Raw genomic sequence first — 18,720 nt, forward strand, 5'->3', positions numbered from 1 at the left:
GTTTTGTCCACTCATCTACTGATGGGCACTTTGGCTGTTTCCAGATCTTGGCTATTGTATCTTAAAATGTATTCTTATTCTGCCTGGGCCATGTGGCTCACTGGTTGAGCATCGACCCATGCACCAAGAGGTTGCTTGTTCGATTGCTGGTCAGGACACATGGCCAGGTTGTGGGCCCAATCTCCAATTAGGAGCATGGAGGAGGTGGCCAATCAATGTTTTCTCTCATTGATGTTTGTATCTTTTTCTCCCTCTCCCTTCCTCTCTCTCTGAAATCAAGAAAGAAAATAATATTTTAAAATTAATTCTTATTTTTTAATCCTTACCTAACTATATGTTTATTATATTTATTATTTAGAGAGAGGAAGGGAGAGAGACAGAGACAGAGACAGAGACAGAGACAGAGACAGAGACAGAGACAGAGATCGATTGGTTGCCTCTCCTACGCAGAAGAAGGCAGAGAAAGGGGCTGACCAAGGACATGGCAGCAGCTGGGCTCTGGCTTCAGCCTGATCTCATGAGGAGCTCTGGAGAGGAAACTGCACCTCACCAGTGGTTTCATTTTGATACAAGGGGGTAGGCTTTGGTTCTCCTGTGCCAGTCATTGACTGTGAGCTGCCCCGGGATAGTGAGGGAGAGCGAGTGTGTGTAACCTTCTAGGAAAGATAGCTCCCATACCTGAGGGTAATTCTCCACAGAATGGGGTGCCTGGGAGTCCCTAATATCCAACACTCCCAGCAGGTGGGGCAAAGCTGCCAGAATGGATCCACTCAGAGCCCCACCATGGTCCTCATCAACATTAATACTACTTCATCTTTGCTTTCAAGAGATTGATTAGCTGTATCATCATCATCATCATCATCATCCCCTTTTGCAGAGGAGAAAACGGCACAGAGAAGTCACTTGCCCAAAGTTACCCAGGTACTGGATAGTGGAGCCAGTTTCAACCCAAACCACTGTCAATGTAAGAAACATTCAAACCTGAGAAGAATTTTAGTGAGTTTATTTGAGCCAAACTGACAACAATTGCCAGGAAGCAAAATCTCAATGGATTGAGATAATGCTCCAGAGAATGGCAGTTTTGCACCTTATTTTATACATTACAGTGACAAGAGCAGAACTAAGTAGGTTACATAACATCCATTGGTGATAGTTTAGGGAGGCATGAGAGAGCAAAGGGGGGAAAATTCTAGGATTGGATAAAAAGTAAAATGAGCCCTGGCCGGTTTGGCTCAGCGGTTAGAGCACTGGCCTGCGGTCCAGAGAGACCCAGGTTTAGTTCCTGCTAAGGACGAGTAAATCGGTTGCAGTTTGTCCCCGGCCCTGGTTGGTCGTGTGGGTGGCAGCCACTCGATGAGTCCCTTTCATGTCGATGTTTCTCTCTCTCTCTCTCTCTCTCTCTCTCTCTCTCTCTTCCTCTCTCTCCCTCCCACTCTATCTGAACAAAAAATGGAAACATATCCTCGAGTGAGGATAAAAAAAAAAAAGTAAAATGATAGACACATACTTCTTTTACTTAGGTGGGAGCAGGAATAATTAACAGTCAACAATTAACATGATAATAATAATGAGGAGATTTGTGGTTTCTGCCCTAGTGCATTGGTTGTGCCCAAAGGGGTCTGGAAAAAGAGAAGTTACCCTGACATGCCAAAGGTATGTTATCATAGATACAAAAAGACAATAGGCTCAATAAAGGTGAAAGTTGACCCTTGTCGTGGAAGGTGCTGGCCTAAGACAGACTACCCACAAGAAACTGCATTTAATGAAAAAGGTTTCATTTTAGAGCATCTTTTGTGGTTACTTTAGGTGTCTGAGTTTGCAAGGCCACCACACAGGCCTTCCCTGAGCTTATCAAGTTAGCATGTGGCCCCTTTTCATCCACACCACTATGGCTGGGGTCTGTGTTCTGGTGTACTCTATTCTGCTGCCTCATCAAAGGACTCAGAATCCTGTCAAAGTAAAGCATTTCAGAATATCTTTCTTGTATTTAAATAAACATATCTCCACTCCTCAGTGTTTACTTTCTATAAATTTAAGCCCCTAATTACACCAAGCCAATTGTCCATGCTATTTCAGAGTTGGGAAGAGAAATGGATAATCCTTATATAATAGCTGATATTTTAACTTATACTTGAATATAGACATCTTTAGCATTCAAAAAATTCATAACCCTCAAAACAGATTGCTAAAACCCTCCACTGAAGGCCTTGCAAAAGCAATCTACCTTTGCCACCCAGCTTTGCTTCTTCCCAGTCCACCTTAGGACTGGAAAATACCTCTGCCTGAGGCCTAACTGTGATGGCACCTAGCTGCCATAGGTGGCAAAGAAATTGCATGATTTTGTCCCACTTTTTTGAGCCCCATGGGATAGTGTTCCAAATGAAAACAATTTTCCCAAATTCTGCACAATGAACAGGTCAATAGAATGCTTAAACATTTGCGCTGGAAGCTGATGTATAAAGTTCTTGCTTGGCAACCATGTTACTTCCCTGGTGGGGGTTGTGGGAATCCTGTAAGTTTTGTTTTTGTTTTCATTTTATTGGTCCATGCAATTCAGAAGTCTGGGAATAACTGATTTGAACTCAGTGTCTCCCTTTCTTCCTCTTTGTGATGGTTAATTATATGTATCAACTTGACTGGGCCACAGGATGTCTAGATATCATTTTAAACATTATTTCTGGGTGTGTCTGTGAGGGTATTTGCATGGTATTAGTATTCAAATCAGTGAATCTATGTCCCTCCCCAATGTGAGGGAGCCTCATCCAATCCATTGAGGGCCTGAATAGAACAAAAAGGTGGAGGAAGGTGGAATTCTCTTTCAGCCTAACTGTTAAAGCCCAGACATCCATCTTCTGCCCTTAGTGCTCCTCATTTGCAGGTCTTCAGAGCCAGACTAGGATCTACCTTCAAAATACAGCACTTGGCTTTCCTGAGACTCCAGCTTACAGATAGCATGTTATGGGACTGCTTGGCCTCCATAATCAAGTGACCCAATTTCTTATAATAAATCTCATTACAGTCATGTTTCAGTCAATGATTAATTGCATATATGAAGGTGGTCCTATAATATTATAATGGGGCTGAAAAATTTCTATCACCTAGTGATGTCATAACCATTGTAACACCATTGCACAATGCATTCTTCACAATTATGGTGATGCTGGTGTAAACACACCTGCTGCGCTGCCACTCATATAAAAGTATAGCATATACAATTATGTACAATATATAATACTTCATAATGATAATAAATTACTAGGTTACTGGTTTATGTATTTATTGTGCTATACTTTTTATTATCATTTTACAGTGTGCTCTTTTCACGTAAAAGAAAAAGTTTGTTGTGAAACAGTATGTCATATTATGCCAGCTGCAGGCTCTTACACCTTGTGTTCACTGCCTGTCTTGATTGCATCATTTTCTCTTGGGCTTGATTTAATCTCATGTTGTTTTGTACAGTAACATGTTGTGTAGGTTTGTACCTAGGATTAATAGGCTACACCATAGAACCTAGGTGTGTAGCAGGTTATATCTTCTAGATTTGTGTAAGTGCACTGTATGACGTTTGCACAGCAACACAATCACCTAGCTGTGCACTTCTTAGAACGTATACCCATCACTGAGTGGCACATGGCTATATAGAGAGATAGAGATCAAGATAGAGATAGAGATGGAGAGATAGATTCTATTTCTCTGAACAAGCCTAACTAATACTCCCTCCTATTCATTTCTTAATCCCTACCTCCAGCTCCAATTGTCCCCTGGAAGTGTTCTTATCAATGTCCATACCACCTCCACTTCTTTGTTCCAGGGCCCACTTCTCTGCTCCATCTGACTATATGTCTCAGCACCACTTGACACTCTGAACCATTCCTTCTTTTTTATTTAATTTAATTGTATGTTTTTTTAATGTTTATTTATTTTTGTTACAGACAGTTCTCCTTTTTCCCCCATTGACACACTCCTTCCAATCCTGCCCCCCCCCCCCAGCATTATTGTCTATGTCCTTGTTTCCACATACATGCCTATACGTTCCGTAGTTTATCTCTCCCCCCACCCCAATCCACCTCTTCTGAGGTTTGTCAGTCTGCACTCCACTTCCATGTCTCTGGGTCTATTTTGTTTCTCAGCTTGTTTTGTTCATTATATTTCACAAATAAGTGAGATCATGTGATATTTGTCTTTCTCTGATTATTCCTTTCTTTTTAAAACTCTACTCTTTTGGCCCTCAGGTTCCCTCCATCCTGGCTGTTTTGCTTGTCTCTAGAAACATCTCAGGTTCTTCCACCTGCCTCTTAAGTGCTGGTGTCCTAGTATCTCACCAGTGTGAGCCTGACAATTCACTTTTCACCTTGCCTCCTACCACACAGGTGGACATATGTCCCCTTAAGTGATTCCTGGGAAGGAAGGGTGGTCAACCAAACAACCCTGATATGGCTTGGGGCACTTGTGTGTTGAGAGACAATTCTCTATAACTACCTTAGGTTTCTGCGTGTTCCAGGACCTCTGAGTGAATGAAATTAGAGCTAAGTTAAGAACATTGGTATTAGGAGACATTCCCAGGTAGTAAAGCTTACAGAAGTCTCCTTCTCTATAGCCAGTTTAGAGTAATAAAGGTAAAGAGATTTGCTTGCATTCCAGGGCAATTGCGCTCCTTAGAAGAGAGAATGGGCAAGTCACTAGCAACACTATAGAAGATAAGAGTTACCAAATTTGGTATTACTCTCCCCATTGCATGTGCAGATACCATCTACCCCCCTATTGGTCAAATGAGTTCACAGGGCCAGACTACATTCAAGAAGAGGGGAACATACTCCACCTCTTGATGTGGGTATGCAAAGTTACACTGCAAAAGAGCATGTTACCCTGTGGAGATTGGGGTTCAGGAAATAGATCCAAGATTTTGTCCTGGCTGAAGCTTTTGCTGTGAATAATAAACAGCCTTTGTTTCTGTCAATGTCAGAACATACTGGCAGGTTACATTTTTTAGCTTGCTAGTATGGGAAAATCTTAGACCCTCCAGAGCTGCATACAAATAGGGGGAACACAGTCCTTACAGGGTGAGAATGGTTTGGGCATGGATTCCCAGCTGAGTGGAGGGTGGGGCTAAGAAGGGGGGATTACTTCTCTGGGTCAGATACCAAGAGTAGTGTTTTGGTGCTCTGTTGCTGCACAAAAAACAAACAAACAAACAAACAAACAAACAAAAAACAAAACTAAACTAAACCAAAACCAAAACAAACAAACCCTAAAACCTAGTAGCTTAATATAGCAATTTATTCTTTCTCAACAATCTGGAATGAGTCTTCAGCTTCATATGGTGTTGGCTGGGCCTCTGGAATGGCTGGAAGAAATGGCTTCAGTCACATGGCTGACTGCTAGTACTAGCTGCTAGCTGAGGAACTTAACTGAAGTTGGTGGCCAGGAGCCTTGTTTTTCACTTATGTGGGACTCTCCATATGGCTGGCGAATATTATTGCAGCTGTCTTTGGAGGTACCCTCTACCACAGAGGGACTGTACAGAAGTATTTCTCCATGTGCAGTAAGCCCTGCCAGTATCAGAATCCAGAACAAATTCCAAACTTCTTAGTCTATCATTCCAGATGCTCTATGTCTTGGCCTTGTTCGCCTTTAGTTGACCTCCTCACTTGTCTTATCTGATTCTATGCTCCAGGAACAATACATGTCTTGGAGTTCCCTTGCACATAACAAGCTGTTTAACTGACCACACCTTAGTCCATAACTGTTCCATCTGCCTGAAATACCTTGACTTTTTCACCTGATCAAAGATTTATGCATTCTTTAAGATTCAGCTTTGTGTCACCTTTTTTAATAAGTCATCCTAATCCTCTTTCTCTCAATGATTGGGCTAGGCATTTCCACAGCCAGTGTGCTTGCCGCCATCATAGCATTTACCAACCTGTAATATCATTGTTAATTTGTCTGTCTCCTTCACTTGACTGTGAACTTCTTAGACAGGAATATGTCAGACTCTATCTCCTTCCTGTAAGTCTTAAGTTTGTTTAACTGAATTGAAAGTCTGATAGTGTCACAGTGAATTCCTCTTTGGCCCAATCTTCCTTGAAGAATATGGTACTTCAAATATGTCTAAAATTCACCATTTTCTTTTTGACAAATCTCAAAGCAGTTAGGATGTTTCAAGCTCCTTGTAACAAAGTGCTTGACAAAAGTGGGTGTTTTAGTGTACTTGGGCTGCTGTAACAAAATACCTAAGACTGGGTGGCTTAAACAATAAATATTTTTTCTTCCAGTTCTGGAGGTTAGACAGTTCAAGATCAAGGTTCTGGCAAGGTTTGTTGAGAGCCCTCTTCCTGGCTTGCAGAAAGCTGCCCTCTCACTGTCCTCACATGGGCTTTCCTCTGTGACTACTCATGAAGAGAGTGAAACAAATTTATCTTCTTATAAAGGCACTAATCCCATCAGATCAAGGGTCTATCCTTATGACCTAATCACCACCCAAAGGCCTCATCTCCAATTATCATCAATTGAGGATTAGGACTTCAACATATGAATTTGAGGAGGATAGATCCAAACATTCAGCCTATAATAGTGGGTTAAACATTTGACTTAACAATTTTGGAAAAACAGAACCTTGCAGGAGGTAGGTCTCCAAGTGTGTCTAGAGATCTTCCTTTCCTTCCTTTCACTCTAGGCTCACCTCCTCCTGTGTGTAATGTGGCTGCTGGGGCTCCAGGCATCACATGCCAAGGTTCAGTTTGAAGTTATTAGGTCGGTAGGGCAGGATGGGTCTGGGATGGGAAGTGGGAACTTCATATCTCTGGGCCTGCCTTTTATCAGGGCCATAAGCCTGCTGTCCATACCCAGGGCAATCATAGGTGAAGGGGTTTAGTCATGATTTCCAACAATCAGAGGTTAGCTGACAAGAAATGAGAAGTTGGATATGTGAACCCTAGCAAAATGAGCAGGGACATAAGTCTAGTCCAGGATCAGATATTGGCTTGATTTTCATAGCATTGATTTAACCAATATCAATTAAATGTTATTCTTAATGTAAACTAAGGGTGGAAGTTCTGAGGGCAGCATTAGAACACTTGGCTGCCCTGCACGTGATGGGAGGTGGGTTTTATTGGAGTGAGGGAGGAACAGGGTGAGATGGAATTGCTAAAATGTATGGAATTACTCCCACTTGGAAATGTCAAGACCAAGTGAAACTGGACAATAGTGTGTCTGAGCTGCCTGTCACTACTTGAGCCAATTAAGCGGAGAAAAGGTTGAATGTTTATGGCATTTATTCCAATATTGCTGGCAGTATGGGAGAACAGCCAGGTCATCCTGCAAAAATCTGCTGTGCACTCCTTGCATAGTGGTTGCTTATATGGGGAAGTAGGCAAAGGGAATACCAATGGATAAAATGGTTGGGGAAACAGGCAAAGGAAATATCAATGGGTAAAATGGTTGGGGAATTAGGAAAAGGGAGTAACAATGGATAAAATAGTTACAGATTACAGGTGCCAGGAAGTAATGGGATCTGGGGAATGTGGGTTGTCTCCAGTGCAAGCCTCCAAGACTCTGAGGTTGTTCATTTATCCATGATGAGGGGAAGGGGGCAGTTCTCCTATAAGGAGAATGGACAGCATTCCCCAGGTAAACTCCCAGGGTGTACAGCTCCCAGCCAGGTCAGAATGGGCTTCCTTTAATCAGAACAAAGCAATTATGATTAAGAGCAAGGACGTTAAACATTTCTTATAACTATGGCTAGCACCCCATTATGATCAGTTCTCCAATATTCTCTCCTTCCCCTTTCACAAGGACGCCAGGAGCCTGAGATTCCCCACCCCAAAAATTTTCTGGAAAGGAAAATTGAGAGAAAATAAGTTATTTTCAATCCTTGAATTTCCCTGAACTTTGTTTTTAAATTCTGTATCTCCATAGTCAATCTGGTAGTTCCCTGAGCAAAGCACGTTGTGCATCATCCGTTTATAGATTTCTACCCTAAGTCCTGTCCAAGTTGCTCAAGCCAGAGGGCCTCTGCCCCTAGTTTCGCCTTCCAGGCGGGAGCACAGGTGGGCTTAGGCGGGTGTGTGGTGCGACCAGGCACCGGGCTCTATAGCGACCGCGTTGGGCCCCACTTGGAATCCCCCAACCCCACCCCCGCGCTTGGCCTTGTGGGTAACGCGGGGCCGCCAGGTGACAGCTAATGGCGGCGACCGCTTAAGCCGGCTGGCGGCAGACGGGGCCTCAGGAGGAGCGCAGTGGGACTTTCCAAGAGCTCCTCCGTTCCAGACTGCGACTTCCCCGCGGTGGCGGCGGTCTCGGCACACCATGGACAGGCAGGCGGCGGCAGCAGCGGGCAGCGAGGGTGCCGGGGGCCCGGGCCCGGGTCCGGGCCCGGGGCTGGCGGGGGGCTGGAGGCCCTCTCGGGTTACTGGAGGCCCGGCCGCCGGCTCCCGGCAGCCCAGCGTGGAGACCCTGGACAGGTAAGCGGAGGCTGGCTCGTCAGGACGTCCAGTGCCCTGACTCCCCTGAGCCCCTTGTAAGCCCGGCCGCCCCTTCCGCGCGCGCCGACCGGATGTCCGGGTGCAGCGTCCCCCTCTTTGGTCCTCTATCCCACCTGGAGATTCCGAATCTCCTTCCAACATCCTGGGTCCCTCACCTGGCTCACTTCCGCCTTGCGAGCAGGAACTCCCTGCACCCCTGAGAGCTTCCTAGCTGTCAAACTACTTCTATTGCCACCTCCTACTGTGCCTTTGCCAGCCTTACCCCAGCCACAAATCACTGGGGAGGACATTTCACCCGGCTCTCCTCTTGTAGAGTGCCCTTGCCTCATGTGATCTGAAAACCAACATATCTCAGCAGCAAGGTGCTTGGAGTCTTTGATGCTAGGGTTGGGAATGAGGACTAGGGTGTAGAACCCCAAGGGTATTGGAGCTAATTCACATGGAGGCAAAGATACCCTGATTTGAAAAATTGGGATGAAATACGGTCCAAACTGCTCCTGATGCAGAACACAATTGTTTACTTTCAGTTCTACATGCTTGGAAGGAACTGGTTCAGTGTTTTCATGAACACATGAGCCTACTGCTTCTTATGTAGTTTCAGAACAAAGATCCATCCGTTAGAAGCATAAACTGATCCTGTCCAACTGGGAGGCCCACCCTAATGCCCCTAGTGCAAGGGATGGGTTATTCCACCTCCAGAATATCCAGTATTTCCACATCTTGGCCATTTCACAGTTAGGCCAGAGAGACAGCTCCAACAGGTTCAGATGTTCATTCTTGCCTGGCTTAGTCATACCACTGAGCTGACTTTTGGGCATTTCCAAAGGCATGGGAACAACAAGAAACACACACATTGTTTCTGCCTGGGTGTAATTATAGTGTATTTTATTTTATTAAAAATTTTTTCTGTATTTATTTGAGAGAGAGAGAGAGAGAGAGAGAGAGAGAGAGAGAGAGAGAGATGGAGAGAGACAGAAATACCAATGAGAGAGAACATCAATTGGTTGCCTCCTGCATGCCTCCCACTGGGGATTGTGCCCACAACCTGGGCATGTGCTCTGTCTGGGAATCCAACCGGTGAGCTCTTGGTGCATGGGTCAGTGCTCAACCACTGAGCTACACCAGCCAGGCATTACAGTGTATTTTAATAAATTAATTACCAAAATGGTAAGCTTCACTAAAAACTAAACACAGCTAAGACAGTACTTGGAATGGTCAGGATTTCACTAATTGTAGATACTTTATAATGTCTGAGGACGGAGAGTCAGAGAATATTTGCTCTCTTACTGTCTAGTGGAGAAGACAAACCAGCAGTTTAAATTGAGTGGTAGAATAGGGTGACCATGAAAGCACTCTGGATAGGGTATGTGTGTAAATCATCTGAGAGGCTTTTTAAAGAATTGCATGTGGCAAGGCCCCACTCCCAAGGCTTCTGATTCAGGAGATTTGGGGTGAGGGCCAGGAGTTAATAGTTTCTAAAAAGCTTGCAGCCTCAGTTGTGATCTATTACATTGTGGGCACACAGAAGTGTGTTACTAGATTTGTTAGTGATGGGGTGATTGGCGATTATGGGCAGTAAGCAAGGGCCTTCTGAGGGAGCTGACATTTGAACTGAATGGTGAAGAATGAGAAGTTAGCCAGGGGGAAAGGGTGAGGAGGGCTTTAGGGACATTGGAGTATAATGTGTGGTCATGTAGGTGGGTGTGGAGTCATTGTATGTGGAGAACTGGTAAGGGGAAAGACTCATGGGAAGACGGGCCAGATTTTGAAAGGCCCTGTGTGCCTTCCTAGGACATGCTCTTATCCTCTGGGCCAATGCTTCTTGTGGCATGGTTCTGTATAACCTGCCACAGAATCACCTCTAGTGCTTAGTTCAAATGCAGATTCTTGGGTCCCACATTAAATCTAGTCCATCCACCTCTGTGGTGGAGACTGGAATTCTACATTTTTAATAACTGCCTGTGCTACATGTAGGGTGGGCCATGTGGTTTCTTTTGCCCAGGATGGTACTGGTTACTAGTTGGGCTAGTGTAATTATTAATAGTGTTCTCCTTCAACTCACAGTAGTGCTTTGGTTTGAACAAGAAATTATATGGTCACCATAGCTGTGGGGACCACAAAAGGATTTCCATCAGATGAGCTACAGCATGGGACTGATATTTGAGAACGATTGCTCTGCAGTAGTGTGGCAAATGGACTGGAAATGGGAATTTTATTTAGCAGATTATGGAAATACTAATCACTCACTCATTTCTTTGCAAATACATGTACCTACTCTGTGTCAGGCACTGTGTTGGGCTGAGGGTAGAGCAGGAAACAGACACAGATCCCTGCCCTCGAAGAACATGTATTTGGTAGAGAAAGACAAGCAAACAAAAAAAAACAAAAACAAAAAACAAGTGATATGCACTTCAGGAGTGGTTGGAATTTTATGTAGGGTGGTCACAGAAAGCCTAGCTTAGAAAGTGACATTTGAATAATGTCTCTAAAGAGGTGAGGGATCCAGTCATACCAATATCTGGGATGATTTCATTCGAGGCAGAGGTCTGTCCACCCTGGGATAGGCGTGTGAATGAAGTGTTCAAGGGTCAGCAAGGAGACCAGTGACACTAGAGGGGAGGGAGCTAGGGAATGAACAATAGGGGACAAAGGGCAGAAAGGTCACAGGGTGGAAAGTCATGGGGAACTATTAGAGGTCTTGGAGCAGAAGAATGACATAATCTGATGTAGATTTCAGTAAGATCTCCATGGTTGCTGTGTGGACAACAGACGAATAGGTGAAGGGATTGAAGCAGAGACTAGCAAGTAGGAGGCTATTTCAGTCATCCAAGTGAGAGAGGATGGTGGCTTACACAGGAGCAGTGGGGAAAGAGGGGAGGAAAGAGGTGATAGATTCTGGATATAATTTGAAGAAAAGCTCCAAAGTAGAGTTAATAGGGTTTGCTGATTATTTGTTGTTGGGTAAGATAGAAGAAGAATCCAGGAAAATCCCAGGGTTTCTGGCTTTTAGGAAGTGGTGTTGCTGAGAAAGAGAAGCCTCTAAGTGAAACAGTTTTAGGAGACTGGCTGGCTCTCAGCTCTGGATATATTAGATGCTGGTTGTATGTCCTGGAAGCAGTTGGTTTATGTGAACCTGGAGTTAGGTCATGTCTGGGCTGCAGAATTAAATTTTGGAACTATCAGCATAGAGATGGGGTTAAATTCATGAGGAGGAGAACACAAGAATGATGGGTGTCTGGAAAAAGGAAACTGGAATAGGAATCTAGCAAGGTGAAATTCTCATGATAACAGATGCAAGAGTGAAGTGGCAGGGTGGGCTCCAATGTAAACTCCAGATTTCAGGCCTTAGGGGCCTGGGTATCTGGCTGTGCTTTTCCCTAATTTAGAAAACATGGGGCTGATGCTGGTTCAGAGAGAATGAGTTGGCATGGTCTCTGGGACCGATTAGTGGAGCTGTGTCCTGGAATTATGGGCATCCACATCCAGAGAGACAGTTCAGATTGGAGAAACAAGGCTGGGAGGTGCCAAGTAGTTGATACCAGGCATGTGGAGGGAAATTTCACAGACTGAGAAGAGGTTGGGGAGAGGATACATGCCCTCTCTTCTCAGGTCTGTCATTCACAGTTCTGATTCACACACTTAAGTGACCATGAGAGTGGAACCTGGCTCTCCGGCCATGGTTCAGCCCCACTCTGTGGACTGTGGGACCCTCTCCTGTCTTCTGAATAGTGTACTTCTCTTAATGATGTCAAATCTGTGGTCCAGCAAGAGGATGCGTCTTGCTTAATTAAGGTCACAGAGCTAGCAGGTGACAGAAATAGGACTTGGATCCAGGCCTTCTGTCTACCCGCCCACTAAACCACACAGTTTGTAACTTTGTTGGGCAGGACACTTGGTTGCAGGTGACAAGAAACAGATCATTCTAGCTTAAGCCAAAAAGGAACTGTCTTGGTACACATTACTGCTACAGATGAGGATAAATGGTCACGGGCACATTTGGTGCCAGAGTTGCCAAAAGTGTTGTCAGCCCAGCCTGGGTTACTTCCCTACAAGTAGGGGCAGGAGGAGTAAGAGGTCAGCCACTCTCCTCCCTCCCCTACAGAGGCCTATGAAGTTGAGGGGATTTGTTCCCCACAGTAGAGAGAAGTGTCCTTATCAGAAGAAGTGAGGAAGGATGCTGGGTAGATGGTAACAGCATGTCACCCTGGTAGGTAAAAGGCGGATTTCTACGATTAGATTTGCAATCAGGGGTAGGTGCTGGCAGAGAACAAGGCTACATAATAAGAAAATTATGCTATAACTGGGCAATAAAAATGACTTAGCCTTTAAAAAGTAGACTAAAATCCCTTTTGCCTCCTCCTTCCTCTTACGTAGAAATTGTGGTAAATGAATTCTTGATATATCATAGGAATGTCTGCCCATTCAGTAAATCTTTTTTTTTCAAAATTTTTTATTTTTATTATTTGATTAATTTATTTATTTTTGTTGCAGATGTTTCCCCTTTATCCCTCCACTGATTCGTCATGCCCCCTCCCTCCCAGCCCTGTCCCCAGCGTTGTTATCCATGTCCATTATTGATGCATACATGCATACAAGTTCTGTGGTTTATCTCTCCCCCACAACCCCCTCTTATGGGGATTGTCAGTCAGTACCCCACTTCCAAGTCTCTGGACTACCCTGTTGCTCAGACTGTTATGTTCATTAGATTCCACAAATAAGTGAGATCATATGATACTCGTTTGTCTCTGTTGGGCTTGTTTCGCTTAGGATGACACTTTCCAGATCCCTCCATGTCCTATCAAAAGATAAGAGATCGTTCTTTCTTACAGCTGCATAGTACTCCATTGAGTATATGTATCAGAGCTTTTTTATCCATTCGTCTACTGATGGACATTTGGGCTGTTTCCAGATCTTAGCTATTGTAAATAGTGCTGCTACAAACATGGGGGTACATATATTCATTCTGATTGGGGTTTCAGGCTTCTTAGGGTATATTCCTAGAAGTGGGATCACTGGGTCGAATGGCAGTTCAATTTTTAATTTTTTCAGGTAACATCATATTGTTTTTCATAGTGGCTGCACCAGTCTGCATTCCCACCAGCAGTGCACTAGAGTCCCCTTTTCTCCACACTCTCGACAACACTTGTTGTTTGATGATTTGTTGATGGCGGCCATTCTGATAGGTGTGAGGTGATACCTCATTGTTGTTTTAATTTGAATCTCTCTGATGATAAGTGATGTTGAGCATTTCTTCATATGTCTCTTAGCCCTTTGTATGTCCTATTTAGTTCCTCTGCCCATTTTTTTATTATTAATTAATCTTTGTTACAGTTGTTTCTCCTTTTTCCCCCATTGATTCCCCCCTCTCCCTCCCTCTCCCTGCCTACCCTGTCCCCAGTTTGTTGTCCATGTCCACTCTTCATGCATACATGCATATAAGTTCTGTGGTTTATCTCTCCCCCACCACCCCCTCTTCTGGGGATTGTCAGTCTGTACTCCACTTCCACGTCTTTGGGACTACCCCATTCCTCACACTGTTATGTTTATTATATTCCACAAATAAGTGAGATCATATGATACTTGAATTTCTCTGTTTGGCTTGTTTCACTTAGGATGATACTTTCCAGGTCCCTCCATGTCGTCTCAAAGGATAAGAGATCTTTCTTTCTTACAGCTGTGTAGTACTCCATTGTGTATATGTACCACAACTTTTTTATCCATTCGTCTACTGATGGACATTTGGGCTGTTTCCAGGTCTTAGCTATTGTAAATAGTGCTGCTACAGACATGGGGGTACATATATTCTTTCTGATTGGTGTTTCAGGCTTCTTAGGGTATATTCCTAGAAGTGGGATCACTGGGTCGAATGGAAGTTCAATTTTTAATTTTTTGAGGTAACACCATATTGTTTTCCATAGTGGCTGCACCAGTCTGCATTCCCACCAGCAGTGCACTAGAGTCCCCTTTTCTCCACACCCTCGACAACACTTGTTGTTTGATGATTTGTTGATGGCGGCCATTCTGATAGGTGTGAGGTGATACCTCATTGTTGTTTTGATTTGCATCTCTCTGATGATTAGTGATGATGAGCATTTCTTCATATGTCTCTTAGCCAATTGTATGTCCTGTTTGGAGAGGTGTCTATTTAGTTCCTCTGCCCATATTTTTCATTGGGTTCTTTGTCTTCCTTTTGTTGAGTTGTACGAGCACTCTATATATATTGGAAATTCACCCCTTATCTGATATATCATTGGCAATTATGCTCTCCCATACAGTGGGTAGCCTTTCCATTTTGATGATTGTATCTTTCGCTGTGCAGAAGCTTTTGAGTTTGATATAGTCCCATGTGTTCATTTCCTCCTTTGTTTCTATTGCCTTAGGTGATGCGTCAGTGAAAATTCTGCTGTGTATGATGTCTGAAATTTTGTTGCCTACAGTTTCTTCTAGGATTTTTATGGATTCATGAGTCACATTTAAGTCTTTTATCCATTTTGAGTTTATTCTCGTGTAGGGTGTAAGTTGATGGTCTAGTTTCATTTTTCTGCATGTAGCTGTCCAATTTTCCAAGCACCATTTATTAAAGAGGCTGTCCTTACTCTACTGTATGCTCTTGCCACCTTTGTCAAATATTAATTGAGTATATTGCCTTGAGTCCATTTCTGGGGTCTCTGTTCTGTTTCACTGGTCTGTATGTCTGTTCCTGTGCCAGTACGAGGCTGTTTTGAGTATAGTGGCTTTGTAGTATAACCTGAAATCTGGTAATGTGATCCCTCCAACATTGTTCTTTCTTTTCAAGATTGCTGTGGCTATTCGAGGTCTTTTTTGGTTCCATATGACCTTTTGAAGTACTTGTTCTAATTCTGTGAAGTATGCCTTTGGTATTTTGATGGAGATTGCATTCAATCTATAGATTGCTTTGGGTAATATGGACATTTTAATGATGTTAATTCTTCCAATCCATGAACAGGGTATGTGCTTCCACTTTTTTATATCTTCCTCTATTTCTTTTTTCTATGACCTGTAGTTTTCTGCGAATAGGTCCTTTATTTCTTTGGTTAAGATTATTCCTAGGTATCTTAATTTTTTTGCCGCGATGATAAATGGGATTGTTTTCTTAGTTTCTCTTTCTCTGAGTTCATCATTGGTGTATAGGAATGGCATTGATTTCTTGACGTTAATTTTGTATCCTTCTACTTTGCCAAATTCATTTATTAAGTCTAGTAAACTTTTGATGGAGTCTTTGGGGTGTTCTATGTACAGTATCATGTCATCTGCAAATAATGACAGTTTCACTTCCTCCTTTCCAGTTTCGATCCCTTTTATTTTTTCTTCCTCTCTGATTGCTGTGGCTAAGACTTCCAGTACTATGTTAAATAAGAGTGGTGAAAATGGGCACTCTTGCCTTTTTCCTGTTCTTAAGGGAAATGGTTTTCGTTTTTGCCCATTGAGTATGAGTATGATGTTGGCTGTTGGTCTTTCATATATGGCCGTTATTATGTCTAGATATGATCCCTCTATTCCCACATTCCTGAGCGTTTTTATCAGAAATGGATGCTGGATTTTGTCAAAGGCTTTTTCAGCATCTATTGATATGATCATGTGGTTTTTATTCTTCATTTTATATATGTGGTGTATCACGTTTATTGATTTGTGAATATTGCACCAGCCTTGCATCCCTGGGATGAATCCCACTTGGTCATGGTGGATAATTTTTTTTGGTGTATTGCTATATCCAATTTGCTAGTATTTTGTTCAGGATATTGGCATCTATGTGCATCAGGGATATTGGCCTGTACTTTTCTTTCTTTGTAGTGTCTTTTTCTGGTTTTGGAATTAGAATTATGCTGGCTTCATAAAACGAGTTTGGAAGTCTTCCTTCTTCTTGAATTTTTTGAAATAGTTTGAGGAGAATGGGTACTAGTTCTTCTTTGAATGTTCGGTAAAACTCCCCCGTGAAGCCATCTGGGCCTGGGCTTTTGTTTGCTGGGAGAGTCTTGATTACATCTTCAACTTCTTCTGTTGTTATTGGTGTGTTCAAGTTTTCTATCTCTTCCTGGTCCAGTTTTGGGAGACTATGTGTTTCTTGAAATTTGTCCATTTCGCTTAGATTGTCGAATTTGTTGCCATATAGTTGTTCATAGTAGTTGTTAACTATCTTTTGTATTTCTGTGGTGTCAGTTGTTACTTCTCCTCTTTCATTTCTGATTTTGTGTATTTCGGGCTCTCTCTTTGTTTCTTGGTGAGTCTAGCTAAGGGTCCATCAATCTTGTTTATCTTTTCAAAAACCATCTCTTTGTTTCATTGATCCTTGGAATTGTTTTTTTGGTTTCTATGTCTTTTATTTCTGCTCTGATCTTTACTATTTCCTTTGTTCTACTTGCTCTGGGGTTTTCTTTTTGTTTGCTCTCTAGTTCTTTAAGTTGTGAGGTTATATAATCTATTAGAGATTTTTCTTGTTTTTTGAGGTAGGCCTGTAGTGCTATGAACTTCCCTCTCAGAACTTCTTTCGCTGCATCCCATAGATTTTCTTGTGTGTTCATTTTCATTGGTTTTCAGTAAGTTTTTGATTTCTTCCTTGATCTCCTCGGTGACCCATTCATTGTTTAATAACATGCTATTTAGCTTCCATATATTCAAATGTCTTTGCATGTTCTTGTTGCAATTGATTTTTAGTTTCATGCCATTGTGATCAGAGAAAATGCTTGATATGATTTCAATGTTCTTGAACTTGTAGAGACTTAGTTTGTGTCCTAACATGTGGTCTATCTTTGAGAATGTCTCATGTGCACTTGAGAAGAATGTGAATTCTGTAGTTTTGGGCTGTAATTCTCTGTAGATAGCTATTAAATACATTTGTTCTAGTGCTTCTTTTAGAGTCTCTGTTTTCTTGCTAATTTTTTTGTCTAGAAGATCTATCCAGTGATGTCAGTGGGGTGTTGAATTCCCCTGCTGTTATTGTATTGCTATTGTTTTCTCCTATGAAGTCTTCCAGAAGATTTTTAATATATTTTGGTGCTCCTATATTGGGTGCATATATGTTTATCAAGGTTATATCTTCCTGTTGGAGAGTTGCTTTCAATATTATGTAGTGGCCTTCTTTGTCTCTAGTTATGGCCTTCATTTCGAAATCTATCTTATCAGACATGAGTATTGCTACCCCAGCTTTTTTTTTTTTTTTTTCTCGTTTGCTTGGAAGATTTTGTCCATCCCTTCACTTTCAACCTATGTGAGTCTTTAGTTGTGAGTTGGGTCTCTTGAAACATTATATAGATGAGTCATGGTTTCTTATCCAATCAGCCACTCTGTGTCCTTTTATTGGAGTATTCAATCCATTTACATTTAAGGTGATTATTGATATGTACTTATTTATTACCATTTTTGTTTAATGTGTTTATATTTTTCTTCCTATTTCTCCTGCTAATTACAGCAGTTCTTTTAACATTTCTTGCAGTGCTGGTTTGGTGCTAATGTATTCCCTTAGTTTTTTTTTTGTCTGGGAAGCTCTTTATTTGACCTTCTATTTTGAATGATAGCCTCGTTGGATAGAGTAGTCTTGGATTCAGATTCTTGTTTTTCATGACCTTGATTATCTCATGCCATTCCCTTCTGGCCTGTAGTGTTTCTGTTGAGAAGTCAGCTGTGATCCTTATGGAGTTTCCTTTGTAGGTAACCTGTTGCTTATCTCTTGCTGTTTTTAGGATTCTCTCTTTGTCTTTAATTTTTGGCATTTTGATTACTATGTATCTTGGTGTGGGCTTGTTTGGGTTCTTCTTACTTGGGGCTCTGTGTGCTTCTTGAACTTGAATGCCTTCTTCCTTCACCAACTTAGTGAAGTTTTCTGTCAGCATTTCTTCAGATATATTGTCTAACCTTGCTCATTTACTTCTTCTTTGGGGACTCCTATGATGCAAGTCTTATTACATTTTCAGTTGTCCCACAGATCTCTTAAGCTGTCTTCCTGTTTTTTAATTATTTTTTTCTTTTGGTTTTCTGATTGGTTGATTTTTTTCTACCATATCTTTTAATTCACTGATCCGGTCCTCAGCTTCCTCTGCTCTGCTATTTAGACCTTCCAATGTGTTCTTTATTTCTGATATGTCATTCTTCATTTCTTCTTGGTGGTCTTTAATTTCCAACTGGTTGATTTTCAACATGTGTATGTCTTTACTCATGGTACTCATGTTCTTACACATGTTGTTGAGCTTCCTGAAGATCATGGCTCTGAATTCTAGTTCTGTTA

The 18,720-nt window shown here is 42.3% G+C and overlaps 1 protein-coding gene across 2 annotated transcripts in view; it reads left to right on the forward strand.

The window, feature by feature from the left end:
* The first annotated feature begins 8,155 nt into the window (after positions 1-8,155).
* The window catches only part of MTMR1 (myotubularin related protein 1), an 87,429-nt gene continuing 76,864 nt past the window's right edge, over positions 8,156-18,720 (forward strand). The window contains exon 1 of one of the 2 annotated variants that reach the window (XM_036270959.1): positions 8,156-8,459. In XM_036270959.1, the coding sequence (XP_036126852.1) occupies positions 8,305-8,459 (155 nt within the window). In that variant the 5' untranslated portion in view covers positions 8,156-8,304. The remainder of the gene's footprint in view (positions 8,460-18,720) is intronic. The other variant, XM_036270958.1, reaches the window with a different exon arrangement.

Source organism: Molossus molossus, unplaced genomic scaffold (assembly GCF_014108415.1).
Source record: "Molossus molossus isolate mMolMol1 unplaced genomic scaffold, mMolMol1.p scaffold_m16_p_2, whole genome shotgun sequence".
In the NCBI taxonomy this organism is placed as follows: domain Eukaryota; kingdom Metazoa; phylum Chordata; class Mammalia; order Chiroptera; family Molossidae; genus Molossus; species Molossus molossus.